This window comes from Mustela nigripes, chromosome 1, assembly GCF_022355385.1.
Source record: "Mustela nigripes isolate SB6536 chromosome 1, MUSNIG.SB6536, whole genome shotgun sequence".
Taxonomy (NCBI): Eukaryota; Metazoa; Chordata; class Mammalia; order Carnivora; family Mustelidae; genus Mustela; species Mustela nigripes.
In genome coordinates this window covers 170,038,062-170,063,323 of record NC_081557.1, presented here as the reverse complement: position 1 = coordinate 170,063,323, position 25,262 = coordinate 170,038,062, and the positions used below count along the sequence as shown (strand labels likewise).

Here is a 25,262-nt window from a genome sequence, read left to right as displayed (position 1 = left end):
TATTTTTTAAAAAGATTTTATTTATTTATTTGACACAGAGAGAGAGATCACAAGTAGGCAGAGCAACAGATAGAGACAGAGGGAGAAGCAGGCTCCCTGCTGAGCAGACAGCCTGATGCGGGGCTCAATCTGAGGACCCTGAGAGCATGACCTCCGCCTCAACCCACTGAGCCACCCAGGCGCCCTTGCCATCACATCTCTAAACAAACAAAATGAGTAAAAGAACTGCACACATGTCAAAGGCACTTTTCACGGTAGTTTGGTTCAACTGTAATAGTATATTACAGTTACAGTAGTAGTATATTAGTGGGTGAGCTACTCTCTAACTGTCAGCAATAGGAAATACAATGAAAACAAGAAGCAAAGGGGCTTCCTAGAAGAAACATGAGGGGCAAAGAATATTTCATTACAATTAGGAGAACTGGCTTTCATCTGGATTCTGATATTGCTAACTGTGATCTTTTAAAAAGTCACTTTAATAGGTGCAGCAGGCAGGAAATCAGGGAGGACATAGTTGAACCCAACAATAAAAATCAATCAACAGTGGGGCACCTGGGTGGTTCAGTTGGTTGAGCGTCTGACTCTTAAATTTCCACTCAGGTCATGATCTCAGGGTTGTGAAATTGGGCCCCATATTGGGCTCCGTGTTTAGTGTTGAGTGGGCTTGGGATTCCTTCCCCCCCTCCCCCTTCCTCTCCCCCAGCATGTGTACTCTTTCTCTCTCTGAAATAAATACGTCAAGCAACCTTCTACCAAGAACCTTCCATCAGTGAATGCCAGGAGTTAGGGCAGGGAAATGAGAAGGTGAAGAGAAGCACTGTGAAATTTTAGGGCAGCGTAACTATTTCATACGACACTGGGATAATGGATACATGTCATTACACATTTTTCAAAACCCATAACACAAAGAGTAAACTCTAATGTAAACTGTGGATTTTTGTTAATAATAATGTATCAATACTGGCTCATCAATGATAACGAGTGTATGACACTGAAGTAAGACATTAATGATAGGGAAAACTCCACAGTCTCTGCTCACTTTTTTTGGAAACCTAAAACTGCTCCAAAAAGTAAAGCCTATTAATTTTAAAAAAGTACTTCTTAGATTTACCTATAAACTCATTCATATTTAAGACAGTGATAATGTTTTAAAAGTATTTTAAAAATACTCCAAATATTATGATTCAAGCTGTACAGCAATATTCCTATATTAATGGCAAAAACAGCTCTGGTTATGTCCTTCAAGAACAAAGACGATTTGCTCAAACACGACCGCTGATCTAAATTTGCCCTATAATTCAAAAGCACTTAAGCCTTCTAAATGTAGAGAGCGTTCTAAACACTGCTTAATGTGGACGGAGCAACCTCTGTGGTCAGGGCAGCACTCCACGTTGTGGTAGAACATGTTTAGATCTGTAACTCCATCACTGCCCCCACAGGTTTTCATATGCCACATCATACATATTTATCCCAACCAACACGGAGGCTGTGCTCTGGATACCAAACGGCAGGGCCCAGCTCATGCTGACATGAAAGGCCTCACTGAGTGCAGCCTACATACACAGGAGGAGGCACTTAGCACAGATCCATAATGTGCCATTTGCAAAACTGTACCCAGATGAAACCACACCTAAGAGAAGACTTGTTTTGCTTCCAGGAGGACATCTAAGACATCCCTTAAGAACATCCTTGCAGCCAAACACTCAGGTTAATGGAGCTCTCGAATGGAAGAGCTCCCAAGCTGTGTCTGCCTCAAGCAACCTTCTACCAAGAACCTTTCATCAGGTAAGATGCTGCTGACATGAGGCATATCTGCTGATAAGATGGAAATAGGGGCCAGGTCCAAGAGATATTTTTCTACCATTCTGCCTCCTACTGTGATCTTAAACATGTCCATTTCAATCAGGCCTTCTTAAGGCTTCTGTGAATTACAACTTCAGTTCACAATTGCACATGGAACCTGATTATTCTGAATGCCTTTCGTGCCTACCGCACGACGATTTTACTTTTTAGTCCTAACCCAAAAGGTGTGGGACCTTGGAAGCTCTTCCTGTGAAAGCAGCTTCAGTTTGGAGGCTGACTCTGGGGAGTCTGGGCCTCATACTTCCATTTCCAATGTCCTGTGGCTGGCACACCTTCAGCATATTCCACTTGTCATTAACAACCGTGTGTGTGGCAATTCATAGCTGACACCACATTACTTCCACTACTTCCATTTCCATACGAAACATTTAGAACTACTAGTAACACGTATGGTTTATAAACAAATAATAATAAAGGTGGCTTATCAGACAGCTATATTTGTTAAGTTCTGGCTAGGTTTAAAGACTCAATCCAAATCCTCTGTAGAAGATAATCAAATCTCATTTTAATTAATAAAAATGTTTTTAAGGACAAATGACTCAAAATGGCATTTTATTAACATTTCCTCTTTTTTTTTTCCATGTTGGAAGGAATCAAAGGATTCTCAGAATTCAAAACTAGGTAATTAATTACTTGTATAAAAAAGTATGTATCCAACCCTGATTGTTTCATAAATCACATTTTAGAAGCGTGGGCCAAGTACATCATTTAAAACAAACAAATTCGGGGTACCTGGGTGGCTCAGTGGGCGAAGCCTCTGGCTTTGGTTCAGGTCAGCATCTCAGGGTCCTGGGATCGAGCCCCACATCGAGCTCCCTGCTCGGCAAAGATACTGCTTCTCCCACCCCGCCTGCCTCTCTGCCTACTTGTGATCTTTTTCTGTCAAATAAATAAGTAAAATCTTTAAAAACAAACAAACAAACAAACAAATTCAGCTTCATTTTCTTAATGATGGCTGGGTAAGGCCAGGGCTCCCCTGCTTGTGTAAATGGGGCAAAAAGAACAGGAATGAGGTTTAGGGACTGATACCATACTTCTACTTTCTGTGTCCTCCACTTTACCCTTTGGAAAGAATTTATAAATTACATCCATGTGGCTGTATTTTCATAATTTTTCTACTCCTTGTTCACCTACTAAAAGTACTGGACTTGTCAAGAAGGTAAACAAAACAACTAAAAAGCACAATTAGAAAGGGTTGGGGTGAGGGGAAGTAGACTTGGATTACACCACTGAATACAGATCTTGAAAAAAAATTAAAATTAAAATTAAATATTTAAAAAAATTTAAATTTAAATTTAAAAAATTAAAATGTGACTGATGTGGATGAAGATACAGTAAAAGGAAGTTATGGCTGCAAAATTTAGAAGCCTGTGTCATCCACTGAGCCTATCTCCAAAATTCACTAAGGCAACAAGAAGAAATTACAAGACAGGTCATGAAGACAGCTACACCTTTCTTCAGTTTCCATAACTATGGGCCAGATAATTAGAACAAGCTTGAACGAAATTTCTCTCACATACGTGAACACACAGAGACTGATACAGAGAAAGAGCCAGACTAGAGGTTCCATCACCTAATTTCAGATATATTCTCTGCATTTCTCCCAACCTTATATATTACATGAATTATCCTTGATAAACCCATGTCCTTTAGACATGTATGATCCCAACCCTAATGGTGAAAGAATCTGAGTGGTAAAGAACAGTGACATCTTAATTCCTTCTCTTAAAAAGCTTACTAGTATCCTCTATCTTTAGTTCACTTTTCTCCTACATTCCTGTAGAGCTGCCTTTGAGACAGATGTGTGGCCTCGGAAACACAGAAGTGATTGCTGATCAGATTTTCCTTTTCATCCTTGTTTTAGAAAAGTATTGGAAAAATCTGCCAATTTAATCTCCCTAGGTGAGACTGCAACTTTGTGCACACATGCGCACAAGCAAATTTTCAAGCGGGACAATAAAACCTGGATTGCTCCTATCGATCACCACCTTCCTAAATCTGCTCCTTAGCAAGAGTGTCCTGGAAATGGCGCCAATGGATTCGAGAGACTGATTAGCCCTAGCCTTCCCAGTAGTCTTTGTTTCTTCATCTAAATAGGAAATTAGATGAACTAAGCCATTTAGGGTTTTTCTACTCTACTTCAGATGCTTTTATTTCACCCTTCCCAATCTCATGGATGTTAAAAATAAAAAAGTGTCACAGTCAGTGGCACACATTATTAGTACTGTCCTTATTGGAGATGGTCTCTGCCTCAAGAAAATTCAAATCCAGTTGGAGATCCAAGGATATTATGTTAACTCAATAAAAGCCCATTTCTGACTACCCTAAAATGCACCCCACAGACAATAACTGATAGAGTTTGCATTCTCACTGGCGAAAAGTGGTGCTCTAAGGGTGGAAGAAATGGTTTGTGATCCTCCAAAGGGCATTAATATTTCACAAGGAGGAAGGGAATAGTTAGGAAAAACTATCTAAAAAAGGCAATAATGAAAAAAAAAAAAGGCTGCGAAACACTGACAGAGGAACCCAGAGGGCACCTTATTTGCTACTAATTGACTAAATGATCCAGAATAATTTAACCTGAGTCCCACCTTGATAGAGCAACACCATCATTGTTCTATCAACACCACACAAAGGGCCAGCATCTTCTCAGCCTTCTCAACTTTAACGTTCCTTCCCGAAGAGCTGTTTTCCTGACCTAAAAAAAAATCTCCCCTCTTATTCTCTCTCACCACTATTTCACAGTTGGAGATTATATACTTGTTTCCTGGTTTTAATCGGATGGCTCCCACACTAGGTGGTAGGCTCCAAGAGGGGGAGGGAGCATATCTGTCTGTTTATAACAGCACAGCCAGCCTGGCACAAAATGGCGCTCTCTGCTTCTTACCAAACCCCCTCACTTCCACAGACTTATATTCCCCTGACATACTGAAGGACGTGTCAGCACCCTTGTCCAGAGATTATCCCAAGAGCTCGCTCTTCAATACTGGCAATTCACTAACTCTTACTTACTTTTTAAGCCACTTCAAGATCCCCTTAGCCCCAGAACATAAACTCCCAGAAATTTCCCCAACGATCTTGGATCAATTATAAAAATTTTAATATGGCTTTCAGAGTTTTTACAATAATAAACTTGACACTAAGTGGGATGGGTCAGGGAAGGAATGTGCATATTTTTAAAGGTAAGTCTGAATATCAAAATGGTACTTTTTACTCTTCAAGGTATCTACCTTGAGTAGATAGGTATCTACCTTTGGGTAGATGGGTAGATCAATAACTGAGCTGCTAACAGACAATACAATGGGATAGTTTAGGATATACACCCAATTCTAACACAGGCAGGGGGTAAAAATCTAATGTTAACAAGAAGTGAGCATTTGTATTGGACAGAGGGAAATCAACTGAGATATGAGAAGTCATTTTGAAACAGAACAGTCAATATTTGGACATTAATCCTTGAAAATAGATCCTGTCCATATAGGAGGAGCCAGGTCAAGCATTATTATAGTAAAATGAATTTGAGTGAAAATATAAGGGAATTATGAAGATGAGAAATTTATATATGTGTGTGTGTGTACATATATGTTTATACATGTGTGTATAAGTATATATGTGTCTTTCTATAGCATCAAGACATTTGGCAAGTTCTAAACCATCAGCTGGAGGAAGTGAAATAAAAAATATATACACATATATGTATGTGTGTGTGTGTATAAAATCCACACATGTATACCCATCTCTATCTATCTAAATATATGTATGTATATGTTATCTGGATTAAAACAAGAATATATAAAATACTTCATTCCCTTAGTTTCCTATTAAATGTGGTCTTTAGGGGCACTTGGCTCAGCCGGTTCAGCATCCAGCTCTTGGTTTCTGCTCAGGGTATGATCTCAGGGTCCTGGGATGGAGCTCCAAGTTAGGCTCCATGCTCAGCAAGGAACCTGCTTGAGATTCTCTCCCTCTTCCTCTTCCTCTGCCCCTCCCCCCAAGTAAATAAATCTTTAAAAATTACAAAAAAAAAAAAAAACAAATAAATGTGGTCTTTAATTAGGGTAACCATATAATTCAACATCCTAAGGAAGCCAGTTCTGAGAGTATAAGATAGTCTCACTAGTAATTACACCAGGACGACAGTTTACACACTGGGGCTGTCCTGGGCAAACCAGGGCACATGCTCAGCTTCATTATAATAAGTCCATGGAGGAGTCCCTGGATGGTGCAGCTGGCTAAGCATCCACCTCTTGGTTTCTGCTCAGATGGTGATCCAGGGCCCTCAGATGAATGCCCGCATCAGGCTCCGAGCTCAGCTCAGCGAGAAGTCTGCTAAAAGTTTCTCTCTCCCTCTCCTTCTGCCCCTTCCTATGCTCACACGTGCTCTCTCTCTCTCTCTAAAATAAATAAATCTTAAGAAAAAAAAGTCCATTGAAAACTATAAATTTCATGAAACAGAAATGAGATGAACAATATTAAAATGTGTATCTTTAGTGAAGTTTTTAAAAAAGGATTTTTTTTTAAATTTTAAAAAAAGTTTTAAGAAATAAATTTTAGGGGCACCTGGGTGGCTCAGTGGGTTAAAGCCTCTGCCTTCGGCTCGGGTGGTGATCCCAGGATCCTGGGATCAAGCCCCACATCGGGCTCTCTGCTCCGCAGGGAACCTGCTTCCCCCTCTCTCTCTGCCTGCCTCTCTGCCTACTTGTGACCTTTGTCTGTCAAGTAAATAAATAAAATCTTTAAAAAAAAAAAAGAAAAATTTTAAAAGATGAAGTCTAAAAAAAATTTGGCCTATCTGGGACAACACCCTCCTGGACAAAGAATATAAACTAAAGAATGAATAGTAAAGTATTAAACTAGGGAATTAATCTCTAAGAGGACCAGAAGCTTAAATTAATATTTCCTTTAATTAAGAAAGCCAATCCTTTTTTAAAAACACAAGCCAACCCCATATAGACATTTCTGTACCACAGTCTCTATTACCACTTAGTTATTTTTGTTACTAGGAAACATTTGCACAAAAACAAGATTTATATTCTCCTCTTGCTTCTATTCTTCCACCTAAAGGAATAATCCTCCATTATTAGCAATGCACTTAATATCTCCACAGCAACTAGTATAATTGCGGTGTTGCAACAGGAGGATAATGAAGTAGAAAACAAAGTGATAGAAACAGTGTAGAAGAAGAAAATTTTCCACACAGCCCTGGTGGGAAAATAACCACTCAAAGACAGACAGACAGACAGACACACACAGACACACACACACACACACACACAACAAAAACAAAAACAAAAAACAAAAAGTCCCCAAAACAAAACAAAACAAAAAAAGAAGAAAAGAAAAAAAAAATTTGCTAAAAAGATCCCTTTTGAAGCTGCTATGATCAGTTGCTTCGAGGCCTTTAAGACACGAAGTATGCAATGGGGTAAAAGTGGTAGGTAAATTGTATGCAGAAACTGCAGATGACTTCTTCCAGAGAGTCTAAAAGCGGGGAAGAGATGTAGTTCCTCAAACAGGGACGTGATCTCCACAGGTGCTCGAATGTGGCTCCTGAGAAGGCACAAGGTATGAGTGAAAGGGCGAAGCAGAGAGGACCACAGGGGACCAGAGCTAAGCAAGGCGTCCAAAGCAGCCACTGGCCAGCGGCATGGGGGGAGGAGGGGGCAGTCCTGGGCAAAAGCTAACCTCGGCCCAGCAAGACCATGGCCGTAGAAGGCAGAGGAGAATCTGAAAACCTGTGCTCTTTGTTGGCCTGTGCCTGCCACAACACAGGGGTAAAAAACACAAGCAAAACCACAGTATTCAATGATCCTCAACACACTGATTCAGAAAACATGTACTGAGTGTCTGCATCATGCTAGGAAATACCAAAACAAAAAACAAAACAAAACCAAAAGCCCACCAAACAAAAAAAAACAAAACCCACCTAGAAGTTCTGCTGTTAAGGAACTCATTCTGAAAGAGCCTAATTTCAACAGAAAAGCATGTTACGCTATGGTAGTCCAGGGACAAAGAAAGGCCTCAGTACTCTGGAACAAAGAGAGCACATCTAGCCAGCAAGGGTGATGTTGAGAAGGGAGAGGGTGAGGAAAGTTTGCTGCAGGAGACAGTGGAGGTCAATATATTTGTGCCTTAAATCATGTCTCTAAAACACAAGACCATTACCTACAGGAATCCTCCATACTGGCAAACCCAGCAAATACTGTGTTTTCCTCTTACCCAACTTGTCAAGAACTTACAACAGCACCAATTACTCCATCCTGCTCTAGACACCCGGTTCTGTCGGCATCTGGAACATCCTTCCCTTCTGGTCTTCCTCCTGCCTCATTGGTTCCTCCATGGTCTCCTACTTGATCTCCCAACTGTCATTGCTTGAAGCCTTATCTCTCTCTCTTCTCTGCCTGTGAAGCCTCCCTAGGTGACAGCAGATTCCCCAAACACCTCAGAACCCAACCTCACCCCTGAACACAGGTCACTGCTGGTTGACATCTGTCTCCATGAGAACAGGCAACTTAAACTTACCAGTGGCCAGAACAGAACTCTACTCCCCACAATCCTCTTACCTACCTACCACCCATCTGGCAGTTCTGCTTGACTTCTCCTACTCTCTCGTGTCACTCATCAAAGCCTAACCATAAGTCTTGTCAACCCTGGGATGCCTGGGTGGCTCAGTCGGTGAAGTGTCTGCCTTCAGCTCAGGTCATGATTCCAGAGTCCTGAGACTGAGTCCCACACTGGGCTCCATCCTCAACGGGGAGCCTGCTTTTCCCTCTGCCTGCCACTACACCTGCTTGCTGTCACTCTCTCTCTCTCTTTGATCAATCAATCAATCTTGTGAATCCTATCTCCATCCCTCTCCAATCCATCCAGGGCTCTCCCTCTTCAACACTGCTCCCTTACTGCTGGCCACATACCTTTTCAGGCAGTAGCTTCACAACTGATCTTGCTTCTACTCTTGGCCCCTTCTACTTCCTTCTTTGCCCAGCAGCCACAGTATGTCACAAATCTAAATCAGATCATGCCGGCTCCTTCTCAGACCACTTCTTGACACCTTCTCACTGCATTTGCAAGAAGGCTCATGCTCCGTACCAAGTCTGCAAGCCCCACCCCACCTGATCCAGAGGGGCCTGGACACTTCTCACTCCCACTCCTGGTGTGACCAAGCACTCTCGTCCTCCGCCTGCTGCACACGCCCTTCCCTCTCATCCTTTACACTTCAGTGCTTCCAACAAGCCTCTCCTGACTGCTGGCACAGGCTTTGCCAGTCACTCTACACCAGGTGACCGAGCTGGCTTTGAAGAATGGGTCCAACACTGAACTTTACCTTGTTTATATACTGGTCTTACTTGTTTACATTGCTCAACCTCTCTGTGTAACATCTTTTCTTCCCTCAACACATTAACTCCAACAATCTCCATGAGAGTAGAACCTCAACTCCTGTTCACTGAATCCCTAGAATCAAGAATAAAGTCTAGGGATGTCTCGGTGGCTCAGTCAATTAAGCGTCTGCCTTTGGCTCAGGTCATGATCTCAGGGTCCTGGGATGGAATCCTGCTTCGGGATCCCCGCTCAGCGGGAAACCTACTTCTCCCTCTCCTACTCCACTGTGCCCTGGCCCCGCTTGTGTTCCCCCCAACCCCTCTGTCAAATAAATAAATAAAATCTAAAAAAAAAAAAAAAAAGAATAAAGTTTAGCACATAGCAAGTGCTCAAAACATTGTGTCAAATGTACTAATCAATTTCAGAAGGAACTGAGGAGGGCCTGGGACCATGTCTCAACTGTATCCAAGAGGCATCTGAATAAAGTCAATACATTTGTGAAACCCAAAGCAACCCATCTTGAGAATTTTGTGACAACAACGGCTTGCCCAGTAGCTGGGGAGTGTTTCTGCTATGAGACCCTCTGCTTTCAGTCCTTTTCCCACACAGGACCGCGCTCTTCCGTCCTTCCTCCCCTCCCTCCTCTCCCTTTCACACCCACCACGCCTGTGCCTTCTTATATTCTAACCTTAAAGTTCCTGACGCACGGATATTTGATAGCAAGTAATGATTTCAGTCATCCTGGTTTTACAGGAGTCTTGCTTCTCAGATTGCTACGAAAAGCAACAGAGTAAGGGCATACACTAGAGAGCGGCATTATGGATATAAACAGGGCGAGGACAGGACGAATATAACAGGACAGGCGGCAGATAAACAGGTCAGACAGCAAGGTGAGAGACAAGAGGAGTTAAGTGTGCTGAACCCCGAGGGGCTGAGGCCAGGCCAGAAGCCCACACACATCCCATGGATCACAGCTGTAAGCTGTCATCTCTTCTGTTTGCATGAGCCTCATTATCTAAATAATTCTTGTCTAGGCCCAGACACACCTCCTGACATTGAAATTCACACATTTACGTCACGAGTAACTGTAGAGGCGTGTTCCACCGTACTGTTGAGCCTGCTCAGTCTTCTAGCAAAAGGACTGGGAACCAGCTTTCTCTGGGGCTCACCAAGGTGATTCCACGACATCATTTGGTTTTTGGTTTTGGTTTTATTTTTTTGCCACTGAGGCATTTTATTTGCACATATGTATTATAACCCTAGAAAAAGAATCCCAGGATTTTCCCTCCTCTGTGTTTTTGTCTTGCTCCTTTAGGATCCATGATGCCAGCGGAGGCTGTCAGGACAATGAAACCAAACTGGCAGGATGGGAGCAGGTTAGCCTGCCATTTTTCTAGATCTTTCAGTTGTACATCAGATCTCGGGCTGATCACTCCACACTCGTTTAACCTGCCTATGAGGTTCACAGAAATTTTCCCTGCTCTGTGATCATCAATGATTTCAAATTCACCAATGCAACCAGGCCTCGTCATCACGGCCAGAAACCAGGAGATGACTTTGGAGCCCGGCCTACTAAGAAGCTGGAGTCTGCCTCTCTTTCCAGCATTGTTACTGCTCCTCACAGCATCTGCCATGACATTCCTGCACACCGCTATGGCGGCAAGGAAAGATGGCAGGAAGAGCGACACTCAATTTTTACACAACACCCCAGAATCACTGGATGGCAACTATTCAAGAATTCTCTCCAGATTCAAGGAGGGTATCCCTGCTTAATGGTAAAGCTGGTCAGAGGGGCACTGCCTGGTAGGGTAGCTGCTAGCCACATGTGGTTACTAAGCCCTCGGGATGTGGCCCATGGAGAGATGTGCTATGAGTGCAGATTAAGGAAAAAAATGTATAAATATGCCAAGAACTTTTAGATCGATCGTAACTGATAATATGAAATAGAACATTTTGATATATGGAGTTAAAATATGTTCTTAAAATTAAGTTCACCTTTTTTAACTTTTTGTAACAAAAAATGTGGCTGTCAGAAAACTCAAATTATATATGTGACCATCATGTGTGGTTCATATATAATTCTGCTGGACAACCCTGGGTTCTTAGTGGATGGTTATCTCCTGGGGTAGGGGTGAGAGGGCAGGGCAGCACACTGGTCCCAGGTCTGGGCTTTGCCCAGAAACTCTTTCATCAGTTCACCCAGGAGAGAGACACTAGGGAGCTGATTCATGCTAATGAAAGATGCAACAGAAAACATCAGTCTATTAACTTATCAGTAATGGCGAAGGGATCGGATAGATACCTGCTGGTAGGAGCGAATGTTCCTAGGCCTCTTACATAACCTAGACATCCTCATTCTTCTATGGAGACACTGGCAGGGAAAAGCAAACCATTCACCAAGAATTACTTGATGGGGATAAAATGCAAGCGAATGAGTCAAGGGTCATATAGGAGTACTGCATGCACAGAGCCGAGGCTCAAGAAATTCCTATGCTAGGGAGAGCCTAGAAAAATCTCTGCCCAGAGCATTGTAGAACACATTGTAGAACACAGACAAAAACTTTCTTTCCTCCACATCGTTTTGAGTTTTTTTCCAGACCTTCATATTTGTAAGAGGAAATCAATCCTACTTTTTTATATGTCTATAATTTCCCCCCTAAACTAACAAAGTGACTACAAATCTAAAAGGGTATATTTAAAGTAAATGCAAATATGAGTATGTCCTACCTCTGTGGTTTTTTGGAGTTTCCAATTTTTAATGCATTTCTATGCAAGGCAGTCTCCTCCTCCCAGAAACTGCTATATATATATACTTATGCCATCCTGTTAATTTTCCACTTATATTTCTTTAAAATTATTTTTAAAAATCTTACATTAGCCTTTGTTTCATTTTTTATATGGGAAAATTCCGAAGATTTTATTCCTTACACTGCTATTTTTACACTGTAACAAAGGAGAGACCCCTAATTAATCAAAGTTGTCTCCAAATCACAATGTAAGATTAGGAGATTAGTTACTGGAGGAAGCCTTAAAACAACAACAACAAACACTAACCCCATCCATTAAAACTATTATCTTTAAATACCAATAACTGATACTTTGATTCCAAGATATCACCTACTGGGGGGCCTACAACCCTCTGGATACTTGCTATAGACGATGTGATGAATGATATTCTCTTTTATTTATGCGTTACAGTTTGGGAAGTCTTTGCCTAGATGTATCCTTGCTCTCCGAGAATGCATATTAACATTGTTAGATAAGCAAAGAGCTAATTTTAAAAAATTAAAGCAAATCTGTAGTCAAAACTCAACAAGTGATCATCTCCACCACATCTGGGCTATCATCTTACCCCCAGACAAATGCTGGGTGGTGACAACTACTCTGTGGGGTGCAGCTGCATTTCTGTCCAGCAACTCTGATGGGAAAGGCCCAAGGGCCACTACTTGCTCCATAGACTGTTTTTTGCTAAAATCTTGGAACTGGCCTTTTAAACACTGACCAGGTGTAAAAATGTATAGAATTATCGAGTCAACTCCCTCTGCCCCTAAAGTGGCTAATTTTGCCACTTTGTAAAACAGGGTAACAGGAAAATAGGACAGCCCCCCAAAGGTAAACACTCACCACACCTGATGTGCCCCTAACCGTAAGTCATGAGATTAAGCAACTTTCCTGGGGCTGGCAAAGGAACAGAACGGAATTTGCCAAGTGTTCTGATACCTCTATTAGTTTCCCTTTGGTGCTTTAACAGGTTACTACAAATGCAGTGGCTTAAACAACACGCATTTATTTTCTTACACTTCTGGAGGTCAGAAGTACAAAATGGTTTGCACTGGGCTAGAATCCAAGTGTCAGCAGGGCTGCATTCCTTTCTGGAGGCCCTCAGGAGAATCTAGTTTCGCCTTTTCCAGCTACTAGAAACTGCATCCATTCCTTGGCTCGTGGCCCCCTTCCATCTTCAAAGCCAGCAATGGTCCTTTGAGTTTTTTAAACTCAAAGCTCTGTTAGTTCTGACTCTCTGGTTCTGACTCTTGTGCTTCTCTTTTCCACTGGGTCCAACCAGACAATCCAGGCTAATCTCCATATGGTAACATCAGCTGATTAGCAACCTTAATTCCCTCTTGCCGTATAACATAAAGGATACACAGATTCTGGGGCTTAGGATCTGAAACCTTCAGAGGGCCATGACTCTGCCTACCACCATCTCCAATACTTATGGGAAAAAAAGTCAATGAAACCTCATGTACAAGCTACTCTCCCCCAACAGAACTTTCAACTATAATTGGTGAAAGAACTAAAACTGAAAAAATAAGTATCATTAGAGTAGCAGGCATAAGGCATAAGAAGCAGATCTTCTTACTGAGCTGAATGCACTAATCAGGGGACAGAAGAATGTACTTCTTTCCCAAACTCATCACCAAGCCTGACTAAACACTCAGAAACTTCTAGAGAAAAATGTCTGAGGGGCACCTGGGTAGCTCGGTGAGTTAAACATATGCCTTTGGCTCAGGTCATGATCTCAGGGTCCTAGGATGGACCCCCCACACCGGGCTTCCTGCTCAGCTCTCTCTCCTCTGACCCCGCCCCACTTGTGTTCTCTTGCGCTCTCTCAAATAAAATCTTAAAAAAAAAAAACTGTGACAAAACTGTACTGAAAATTAAGTAACTGCCATCTTTCAATACTGATACTGAAATATAGGACCTCATTGAACCCTCCATATGGTAAATCGCAGGGATTTGATGGCATGTTTGGACAGGTGTCAAGTTTCCTTTGATAAAACTGCACATGATAGGACACAAAGGGGACCCACATTGTGAGATACATGCTAGGTTCTATAATCAACAGTGTGGTGGTTCAGCTCTGCCACTAAACTGTCTCCTTTCAATAGGTAATTCTGCCTCCTCCCAGCTGTGTGACCTTAGGCAAGTGACTAATGTCAAATGGGGGTCCTTAAGATGGGGATAACAACATGCACTTCAGCGTGTTTGGGGAGATATAAATCAGTTCCAAGTGCTCAGAAAAAAAAAACCCCAACAAGTAGTGAGTGCTTTAACTATTCGGTAAATACAATTTTAAATGTTTCTGCCTGCTGCTTAAAACTTGCCAATCAGACTATATTTCAAGGGAGTGTTTTTCTGAGTACTAACCAATCCATCATAAAGGATATATCATACACACACACACACATATACAAATATAATTTAATAAAAACAATGCCCTCTGTTACTATTAAAGTTTGGTAGCTATTGGGGACGGGTGGTACTCACAACTGGAGGTTAAACAACTTGCAGAACAAATGCAAATGTCAGAAAACAGTAGCATCTGTGTGAAATAAACCATCTCCGGGCCTCCAAGAGAAAGACTCACAGCATCGGGGAGGACAGTGGGGTCTGTGATTCTTAATGGCCCCAAGCATTTTCTGGGACAGTGGTGTTCATGGTACAATACTCCTCAGAAGGCTGAGCTCTGTGGGGCACAGAGGCGGCTGTGCGACGTGAACGCTCCCAGCATCTGCTGAGAGGCCTGGCATATGGTGACTGCGGCTCTGAAAGCTTGTCAGCATTCACAGCTGACGTGATATACTTCTTATGAAAGTTCTTGAATTCAGTGGTGGTGTACAAACAACTTCCGGGATTTTATTTTAACCCCCAGGAGAAGGACGAGGGAAGGCAGATCGACAGAACCCAGACCCTACCACTAACAGGCATGATGTGACAAATGGCTATTTTATTACAAAAGAAATAATAAGCGATAATTTGCTTTTTTGAGATAATAGGATGGAACACGTCTTTAAAAGTTAGAGATGCAGCTTGTCTGCCAAAAAAACAATGAACACTAAGCCACCGAGTAGTTATATGAACCAAGCATTACCCTCAATATTTTACTCACGAAGCTTTTTATATATCATATGGTCACCTTCTGAAGTATATATTTTATTCCCTTGTTAACAGTCAAGAAATGGAGGTGCATCTGAGGAAGCTGCCCAAGGTCATCTAGTGGTGAGCAGCAGTGTTGGGTCTCACAACACCCCACTGCCCTCCCCGAGGATTGTGTCTTTCTCTAGGAGGCCCTGAGACCTGTCTTTTACACAGCGGCTCCTGTTTTCTGAGAACTGCCTTTGTCCTGGTGGGGCAAGCCTATGTGGGTTCACCTCTCTGGCACTCCTTCATGACCTTGTATCAGCTCCGACCTGATAAGCATCCCAAGGTAAACATACAATCCTATATCAAAAGGTATTGTATCACCTGCCCCACCCCCTCAAACTTACACATCTCCAGAGTGAGTGGGAAGATTATAGAAAGCCCTGAGGGATACTAGGCAGTGCAGGGTCTCCCCTCAAACCCTTGCTCTACTTCCTACCGGCTCTGCCTCCTTGAGTATGTTAACCTTTCTAAAAATGGTTTCCCAACCTCCACAGCGGAGAGCACTCAGTTTCTATTTTGCAGGTCAGTCTAAGATGCAGATGTGAAAATGCTATCTCCGAGTCTCTCCCATTATTTAACCATTACTATTTCACCGGATTCACTCCAGCTCCCTTTTCAAAGGCTTGGCTTCACATTTAAGTTCAACAACAGCCGCAAGTATTTTCCTAAGAAGTCTCTGCTTCTCTTTGGAGACGGACTGCCATCTAAAGGTCTGCCTCCAGGGTACCTCAATTAGTTAAGTGGTCCATGATCCAAAACCATGTATTCTTTCTTTGACCCACTTCTCTAGACCTAAATGAGAACTCATTCCTTCACGTTTTCTCTAGATGTTAAGTCAGATTACCTAATTAAAGTAATTTTTAACCCCTTCCTATGGAATGTGTGTTAAGAGGTGCCTTCCCAGGATAAGTTTCATCAGCAAATGGCCCCAGGAGGCTTGTGGCATGTGTTTGCACCCCTGCCAGGCCAACCTCTGCAGGATCTCTCAGGACCCCATTTCCAAGATGGAGAAGCCAATTGCCAGTGGACCTCAGGATTAGGTATGCTCCCCCCCATCCCCGCCATGGGACACCTTGAGTTGCCTCTGGCACATTCCCAGCTGTGTTTCTGCAGTGGTCTCTCCACCTCCAGAGCTCTTCCTCCCTTCAGTTTCTTCCCAATCATGGAAAAGCTTTTCAAAAGTGTAATTCCTATCACATAGTTTGCACTTCTAATCATCTAAAAAGAGGTCATTAAGTTCCAGGGTGGACCGGCATACCCCAATTCTCCATAATAGGATGCCCCCAGTTCCACAGTTTCAGTTGGAGAGCAATCTGCCACTATTCGACACTCATGGAGACTTTCTGGGTGAAGTGCGTACTGCCAGGTAAGCTTAAGAGTCAAGGATGCCGGAAGGTGGGTATCTCAGCTCCTTCTCAATTCTGCCTGCCTCAATTCTAGCCCTGACAATTGAGCAACCTCCTTCCCACAGTTGAAATGTATCATGATAAATGAACCTCAGCGCTGGCACTACTAGGGAAAGAAGTGACATTTACCTGAAAGGGTCCTTCCAGAGTCTTTCTCTTTGACTTTCTCTTTTAATAGCTGGGTGTCTTTTCTGACTCTTGGGCTTTGAATTTGCTACCTTCATTTCCTTTCATCCCCTCCTCTTTAACAATTTTACTATGTGGTTTTATCCTTTAACAGTACGGAGGGATATATTGAAAGAAAAGATGCACATATACAACACTCAATCCACTTAATGCTTTAAAAAACAAACAAACAAACTAGGAATGTGCCAAGTTTGGTTTGAAAATTTTAAGTGACATGATCAAACTAACACACAGAATTGTAAAGCTGAATCTTAAATTGTAAGCAAATCACCAAATTAGGTTTGGTAGCAGGGAATACCAGGCAGCAAATAACACCTTACCCTTTTTATACTTTTTTTTTTTTTTTAAGATTTTATTTCAGAGAGAGAGAGAATGAGCACGAGTGGGGGGAAGGGCAGATGGAGAGGGAGAAGTAGAGTCTCTGCTAAGCAGGGAGCCTGAAGAGGGCCTCCATTCCAGTACCCTGGGATCGGGACCTGAGCCGAAGGCAGCTGCTTAACTGACTGAGCCACCCAGGCTGCCCCCTTTTTAAACTTTCATTCTATGGCCTGTTTCTTTACATTCTGCTTTGAATTACAAGTCATTGTTAGAAATTAATAAATGGAACTGATTCAAGTTTCTGTATGAAGAAGCTAAACTGAACACTACTCATAATCCAACACCCTTTATCAAAACCATGAGGGGATAAAGTAACTAGCACGGGAAACGGAAAAATAAACACAAAGCAAAATTTAAATTCTGATTCAGGGTAGCAAAGAGGGTATGATATTAGCATAAAACTTGAGAATGCTTAAATGAAGAAATGTTTTATACCTATCATGAAAATTAGCGAATGGAAATTTATTGCACTTTCAGTAAATCAATCCCACAAAGTCTTCCTGATAATATGCTTTTCAAGAGTTCAAATAAATGCATAAGGTTTTTAAAAAAGGTGACCTACTTAAAAGTGATGGAGCTTGGTTAAACCTAGTATAGTGATAAATCTGCTAAATGCAACATCTGAAATTTTTAATTTGTCTACCTTTATGGGGACTAAGGAGGCAAATTGTGGAAGTAGATTTTCTTATAGAGAGTTACCTGACAAAATTAGCAGGGCTCCACTCTCCTCTATTTGCCCACAGAAGTTTAGCTTTCTGGCTAATAACAAAATACAAGCCCAAATATCTCTTTAAGAAAGCCTGTGTGTTCTGTTTTCATCAGATAAATCCCTTGTGTAATGAGCTACTGACCTATCGTGCAGCTCCACAGAGAAGGTCGATCCTATTGCTGAAATCTTAAGAGAAACACTAAAGGAACACAGAAATTAAAACTCTTGAGTTTTTTTTTTTTTTTTTTTTTTTTTTTTAAAGATTTTATTCATTAACTTGACAGAGAGAAATCACAAGTAGACGGAGAGGCAGCCAGAGAGAGAGGGAAGCAGGCTCTCCGCCGAGCAGAGAGCCCGATGCGGGACTCGATCCCAGGACCCTGAGATCATGACCTGAGCCGAAGGCAGCGGCTTAACCCACTGAGCCACCCAGGCGCCCCAAAACTCTTGAGTTTTAAAGAGAAAGCTTTCTTATTCTGAATATGATTTTTAAAAAGGCAGCTACATTAAACACTATAAGCCACATTTTAAAATGCAAAATGACCACAATCAACATGGCCAGACACATAGATACAGCTAGAAGAATACTTAGTGCAGAGTTGCTTAAAATAATAAAACCGGAAACAAACTAACTGTCCCCAGGTAGAGGATTGGTTCAGTTGGGATGCAGCCATTGAACAGAAAACTATCAAAGCTGTTATCCAAAAGTATTTTATGATAAAGATGTCCACACCTGGATGGGAAAAAAGCAAGTTAGAAAACCGTGAATAGGGAACAAATTTGTTGGTTTTGCAGAGAATGACTTTCTAGCAGGTGCAACCTCAGGCAATCTAAATCAGTGTTCTCAACACGTTAGCTCTTTGTGTTATAGGTCCTCACAGGCTGAAAAACAATTTAAGGATATAGCATTAAGTGATTTTCTGGGGTGATTGTTGGTTTGTTTAATCTGTACCTATAAACTTCCATAAGTAATATACTACTTACTATACAGGTAAAATTTAACAAATTGCAATATTATTACCCAGTGATTATCTTCTTAAAATTCTACCATGGGGTGTCTGGGTGGCTCTGCAGGTTAAGCCTCTGCCTTCGGCTAAGGTCATGATCTCAGGGTCCTGGGATCAAACCCCACATCAGGCTCTCTGCTCAATGGGAAGCCTGCTTCTCCTTCCACCCCCTCCACCTGCCTCTCTGCCTACTTGTCATCGTAAATCAATCCTGGTATAGCCGAATTTACCCTTCAGATTTCATTTAAACAAGTTTGCTCTGGTGTCCAGTTAAAATTATTTTAACGGCCTCACTTGTCTCTAATTTTTATTGGGCAAAGCAAGGCATATTTACCTTGTTCATCTTCGTAAGAATTTATGATCCTCAATTCAGGACTCATTGTAAAGCAGCTGGGTCTTGCATTATCAGTGGCAGGCAGCCTATGGGAGTCTCCTCACTTCCCATTTTCTCCCAATTCCTCATCCTCTCCTCCTTTTTGGCTCCTTTTACCCCGTCCATAATCAAAAGCAAGGGGCGCTATCTACTGGACTGTAAGCTTCAAGAACAGTTACAAAATCTCCTTCATGTTAGCATTACTAGTACCTAGCATAGTGGCTAGAATATAGTAGCTGCTCACTAAATGTTTAAGAATGGAACGAAGTGAAAAAATGTCTGATAGCTGAGGTTAGAGGCTTCAATTCCTCCATAAGAGACTAAGTAAAGGTAGGCAGGCTACTCTAGTCCAAAACTGTCTAGAATTCTCAGTATTTGTCACCTTACCCCCAAAAAACTCACTGCAAAGTAGCACTTTTGTAAAAAAAAAAAAAAGTTCCCATTTGTATTCCATTGTCTATTTTAATAGATGTAAGATTATTTCTATTTTGACCTATATTTTGCTTAAAGTCCCTCCCAAATCCAAGAGTTTAAGTCACTTGCTTAAATATGGCAAGTTAACCATACAGATAGCCTCAGGTCTTCTGGATTCCAAAGCCCAAGACCTTTCCACATCATGCAGTGTGAAAAATTCCCTGTGACCTTTGACCCTAAATGCTGTCACACCTATGGTTAAGAACAAATGTTTTCAATAATTCCCAAGCAAATACTTCCCATCCTTCCAAATATTTCCTTGAGCTTTTATAAGATCCCAGGAGAAGAGAAACTGAGGCCAGGAGGCAGCAACCCAAGGGTTTCCAGTATTTCCCTCCAGGTTGCTAAGTCAATCCGCTTTACTTAAAAATGAAAACTAAAGAAACCGAATTAAATATTAACTTGTAAGACAACACTTCAACGGAAGACTACTGTGGGGTGAGACTAGCAACAAACCAAGGAAAGGACTATAAAAAGGAAATTCTGCACTGCCTACTTTGAATAAATAAATAAATAAATACAAAAAAGTTAAGGTTAGAGTTTTCCATCCCTCCAGTCTTCCTCCAGATTTCCATGTTTGTCACTTTCCGGAGTTGCTCTCTGTTTAAACAGTAAAGGGCAGTTCCACTGAAATGGGGTAGAAACCAAAGACCCTTTCAGGTATCCACAATGAAATGCTTAACTTTTTGAAGAGCCAAGGAACTTGCCCAAGGATCTCCCACGGGAAACCTCAGCCCACCAAGTTTATAAGCAGGAGATTTTGTGGAAGTTAATTGATTATCACCCATGCCGGCTCTGGAACACACCATGATTTATACATAAACAGTCACAACCGGTTGGGGTCCAGTTTGTGCCAGACGTTATGCTAGGTCTTTCTCACTCTAACACCCTCGTTACTACCATCTGTAGTGACAGTCCCATTTTACTGAGTCAGTCTTCAATGCGACCGAGAACCCACCGTTAATAGAGGAGACTCCGAGTGACACCAAGGATCTGCAAAGTTAAGTTTAAATTGAAAATCCACGCCCAACCTAGAGTCACTAAACAGTGGAACCTCTTCAAAATTTAGCAAACACGTCAAAACGTTTTGAGGTCACTTCAGAGCAGACGAGACGAAACAGAAGAATGGCACAGATTGAAAAAAGAAATTAAAGATTACAGAACGTTTGAGTTTTTTTCAAGAGGTGGCCGCGGGTTACTGACGATTATCCGACTCTCGGAGAGGCAGACGGGTCCATACCCACCCATTTGCGCGGAGAATCCAACCCTCCTTTCCCTTAAGCAGAGTGGCTGGGGAATGCCAACCGTGGAAAGGTTTCGGGGTGGGCAGCCCAGGGCCAGGCTTCTGCGGATCACACCTCGGCAGTAAGCGGCTCTGGGAAAAGAAAAAGACAGTCCCTCCTCCACCTCCTGAACTTCAGTCCTGCCCTCCGGGGCGGCTCCGGACCTTGTATGGTTTAATCTGTGTCCTTCCAACGCCAGCACCGAGTTCCCCGAAATGGTCGCAAATGAATGAGACGAATGCTCAGAGCCGGGAGCCTCAGCCACACAGCCACACAGCCACCCCCCTACCAGGCAACATCAACGAAGGATGCCCTGGGGCGGGGCGCGCGGGGGCCGAATTAGAGCCACGTCCGCGCTCGCCATCCACCTTCCCCCTCCCCGCGCGGCGCCCGACGCGCGGCTTCTCAGCCCGGTCTCCTCCCCGGCCCCCTCCGGCCGCTGCTCACCCGCTCTCTGCTGGGGCTCCCGACGCTCCCTGCCGAAGGCACCGGCTCCCGGGCGGGGATCCGCCAGGAGACGGAGCCCGCTGCCGCAGCCACCCCCGGACCGAAGCCGCTAGAAAGTTTGCTCGGGGTCTCGCCGTCTGCGCCGCGGCCCCGCTAGGCAAGCCGCTCTCCGGGTTCCCCCGCCGCCGCCGCCCCCGAGGCCGCTCCCGGCGGCGCTGCAGCACGGGCCGGGCTCGGCGGCCGAGGACGGCTCCGTGCGCGCCGAGGGCGGGGTCTCCCCGCCCGCTCGGCCCGCGGCGCGGCGCGGCGCTCGCTGTTTACCGCGGCCCGGCGGCGGCCCGCTCTCCCCGCCCGCCGCCCTGCGCGCTCCTGACATCATTCATTCTCTCACACCCTCGCCCGCCCACTCCATTTCCAAACAGTGACTCACCCGCGGCCCGGTGGCGGCAGCGCTCGCTCCCGCCGCTGTGGCTGTCCAGGCGCAGAGCGGAGCTCTTAAAACCGGTGCGACTTCTTAAGAAGAAAACCCCAGCCGACCCTCCCCTCTCTCAGCCATTGAAGGTGCAGGGAAGGAGGGGCTTGGCCCGCTGGGCCGATTGGCTCCCGGCGATAAGCCTGCGGGCCGGGAGCAGACCTCCTTGAGCGGTGACGGAGATCAATCTGGGAAAGTTCTTTGGATCCCACTCCCGGCAACTTTGAATGGGGCCGGAAAGGGATTCCCCACCCCGTACCTTGCCTTATTCAGGAACTGCTTCCTGACGACGGAGTGAGTGGGCTTGGGGACACCAGCCAACGCTTATTCGAAGGGTGCCGCCCAGGCCTAGGTCAAAGAGGCGGCTTCCCAAACCTCAGGAGGTTGCCTGGCAAGGGTAGTCCTAGTTCCGCTCTGTGGCTAACTCTAGGTGCGAGCTGGAAGGGTGCTCCAAGTGAATGAGGCTTATAATACTTTCCCTTCGGTGACTAACTACCGTGTCATTCATCCTGTTAATCAACGTGCTTTTCTTTAAGGACAAGCGACCGTAACCAAAATAAACAGTGAAAAACTAGTTCTTTGCTCAAGTGAACGTTGCGCTCTTCCGCAGCTTTTGGAACACAGGGCACCCGGGCTGTGGTTTCTTTGATGAACTCAGCAGTTATGTTTTTAGAAGGGTGTTGCCTTCCTAAAAGATAGTCAAGGCTCTAGATTCCTTAGAGCTGCTATTCATACACCTGCTGGGCAGTTCTCTAAACAATGGCTGTCTCAGATTCTAACTGGGATGAATCAGAACGCGGCCAAAACTTTATTGAATTTAAATGATAAATGTTTTATGTTCATTTCTACTTCTGGACTGGGCAATGATGTTTAGAATTTGCACTGACTTATGGGCGATTCCGTACAATAAGCAAAAATCACCCAGAGGCATCTCTAGGTGCCTATTGCAGAAATCATGTAGGTAAACAATCATTCATCTATAGTAATTAAAAACTACTGTAAAAACAACAACAACAACAAAATGCAGGACATCCCCCAAACACACAACTGTGAGAGGTCACTACAGAAGTTTCCCCCAAATGAAGATGCTCCTGAAATTAATCAAAGGTTCAGCATCACTATTGTGAAAAATGCACTCATCTAAAGCTACCGCAAGGTAAGGGGCACATGGGTGGCTCAGTCTGTTGAGCTTCCAACTCGGTTTCAGCTCAGGTCATGTTCCGGGCCTCATGGGATGGAGCACCCTGCCCCCCTCCCACACTCCTCGGTCGCTCTGCTTAAGATTCTCTCTCTCCCTCTGCCAATCCCCTGTTCTCTGTCTAATAAATAAATAAATAAAGACATCTTTAAAAGAAACAAACAAACAAACAAACAAAAAACCTACGGAAAGGTAAGAACCCAGAAAAGAACACCAACAACTGAAGTTTATTTTCCTCGGGTTTATTTTTCCTTTTCAGTAGGAGTTCGTTTTCGATTTTACAAAGCCCAGGCATTTTGCCCAGAAGACAATAGCAAATAGATTGGTTTGCTGCGATGCAGTCAAAGTAAATGGAAATTCAAATGAACAGTTTTTTGTAAAGACTCACAGACCTAATCAGAAGCTTGAATATCCTGTCCACTGATAACGCAGAGGGAACTGGATTCAAGTGCGTAGCCACAGGCAAGTTTGGGTGAATAGCTCACTGACTTCCTACTTTATAATGGTCAAATATTTGGATGTTATGGAGATAAGTATCAATAAGGTTTTCTACAGTTCTCAAAAAATGATGTTGTGGGCTTTCAGGCCTAAGCAGAAGGATGAAGTAAAAAAGCTCAGAACAAAGCCTGCCATCCTGCTGTCTTCCTCCCTGATGCAAGTCCCGCAGCTTCATCCCAGAGGGTCGCCTGTCGGGAAGGCAGCTGAATGGATAGTTCTGGATTTGTGGTTATTACTCGGTTTAAATATTGTGAATTAAATAATGATGTCATTTTATTACACACTTAAATATGCTCCAATAAATGTAATAGTGTAATTGTGATTGAGTTGCAAGAAGTTTTTACATTTTTTTCATTGTTAGCATATGAGAAAGCAAATTATTCATCTTAATTTCTATGTCTTGAAAAATGGTGACTTATCCTTCTCACAGAAAAGTATTTTGCTTTTTTTTAACTTTTTGATCTTAGAATGTATCAGAGTTTCCTAAGTCCTTGCTCTAGTCAGCTTCCAAAAATTACAGTGCTGCAGGCTCTAAGGGAAGGAAAGGGCTGGCCTGGCCAGTGTGTTCTTGTCAACTTTTTCTAAACCAGTGAATACCGTAAATACCATTTTACAGATATTTCTTTGTTATGATAAAACATACTGATTAAGTTAGGGAAACATTTGTAGTTCTTATCTCCTCTTATAATAATGCCTACTCTGGATATAACATAAATCATTGACTCAACCAACAATGTTAATATATTGAGTTCATACTTTGTGCCCATGCTGTTTATCTAAGAATCACCATATGCACTTCTAAACATTGGTCTCAGCAATGGGAAAGTTTTCTTAATTTACAATTTTTCCAGGATCTAGCATAGTGCCCAGCATGTAATACTCAATGAGTGAAATAAACAAATGAACAAGCCTTAAACAACAAACCAATAGTGAAGTGACTTCATGCTAAGGGATACTCCGTAGGCAATAAAAAAAACCAAAATAGGGGCACCTGGGTGGCTCAGTGGGTTAAGCCTCTGCCTTCAGCTCGGGTCATGATCTCAGGGTCCTGGGATCGAGCATCGCATCGGGCTCTCTGCTCAGCGGGGAGCCTGCTTCCCCCTCTCTCTCTGTCTGCTTCTCTGCCTACTTGTAATCTCTGTCTGTCAAATAAATAAATAAAATTAAAAAAAAAAAAACCACCAAAATAGTCCCATAGTCTCTGACTTTAAATGTGTCCTTCCTGGGGCGCCTGGATGCCACAATTAGTTAAGCATCCCATCCTTGGTTTCAGCTCAGGTCACGCTCCGGGATGTGAGATTGAGCCCAGAGTTGATCTCTGTGCTCAGCACGGAATCTGCTTAAACCTCTCTTTCCCCCTCCCTCTGCCCCTCCTGCTTTTGTGCATGCTCTCTCGCTTTCTGAAATAAATCTTTAAGGATTTTTTTTTCTTTTAATTTATTGGACAGACAGATCGCAAGTAGGCAGAGAGGCAGGCAGAGAGAGGGGAGGAAGCAGGCTCCCCATCTAGTAGAGAGCCCAATGTGGGACCCTATCCCAGGACCCTGGGATCACGACCTGGGCCGAAGGCAGAGGCTTCACCTCACTGAGCCACCCAGGCACTCTGAAATAAACAAATCTTTAAAAAAAGAAAAGAAAACGGTCCTTGTTAGTGACAAATATAAGCATTGAAGGAAACAGAGGGAAAATACAACACACACACACACACACACACCATTTTTGT

General features: G+C 43.2%; 2 protein-coding genes across 4 annotated transcripts in view; both read right to left on the bottom strand.

The window, feature by feature from the left end:
• The window catches only part of SGMS2 (sphingomyelin synthase 2), an 85,982-nt gene extending 63,718 nt beyond the window's left edge, over nt 1-22,264 (bottom strand). The window contains exon 1 of one of the 3 annotated variants that reach the window (XM_059376997.1): nt 21,802-22,264. The gene's annotated coding sequence lies outside the window, so the exon portion shown is untranslated. Of the gene's footprint in view, nt 1-20,885; nt 21,346-21,371; nt 21,583-21,801 lie in introns of those variants that run through there. The other 2 variants (XM_059376987.1, XM_059377006.1) reach the window with 2 other exon arrangements.
• On the bottom strand, nt 10,443-12,638 carry LOC132027433 (small ribosomal subunit protein uS8-like). The gene is made up of 2 exons (XM_059416250.1): nt 12,536-12,638; nt 10,443-10,834 (listed from the first exon to the last, which is right to left on the bottom strand). The coding sequence occupies exons 1-2, from the start codon at nt 12,636-12,638 to the stop codon at nt 10,443-10,445; spliced, it is 495 nt and encodes a 164-aa protein (XP_059272233.1).
• Nucleotides 22,265-25,262: the final 2,998 nt, after the last annotated feature.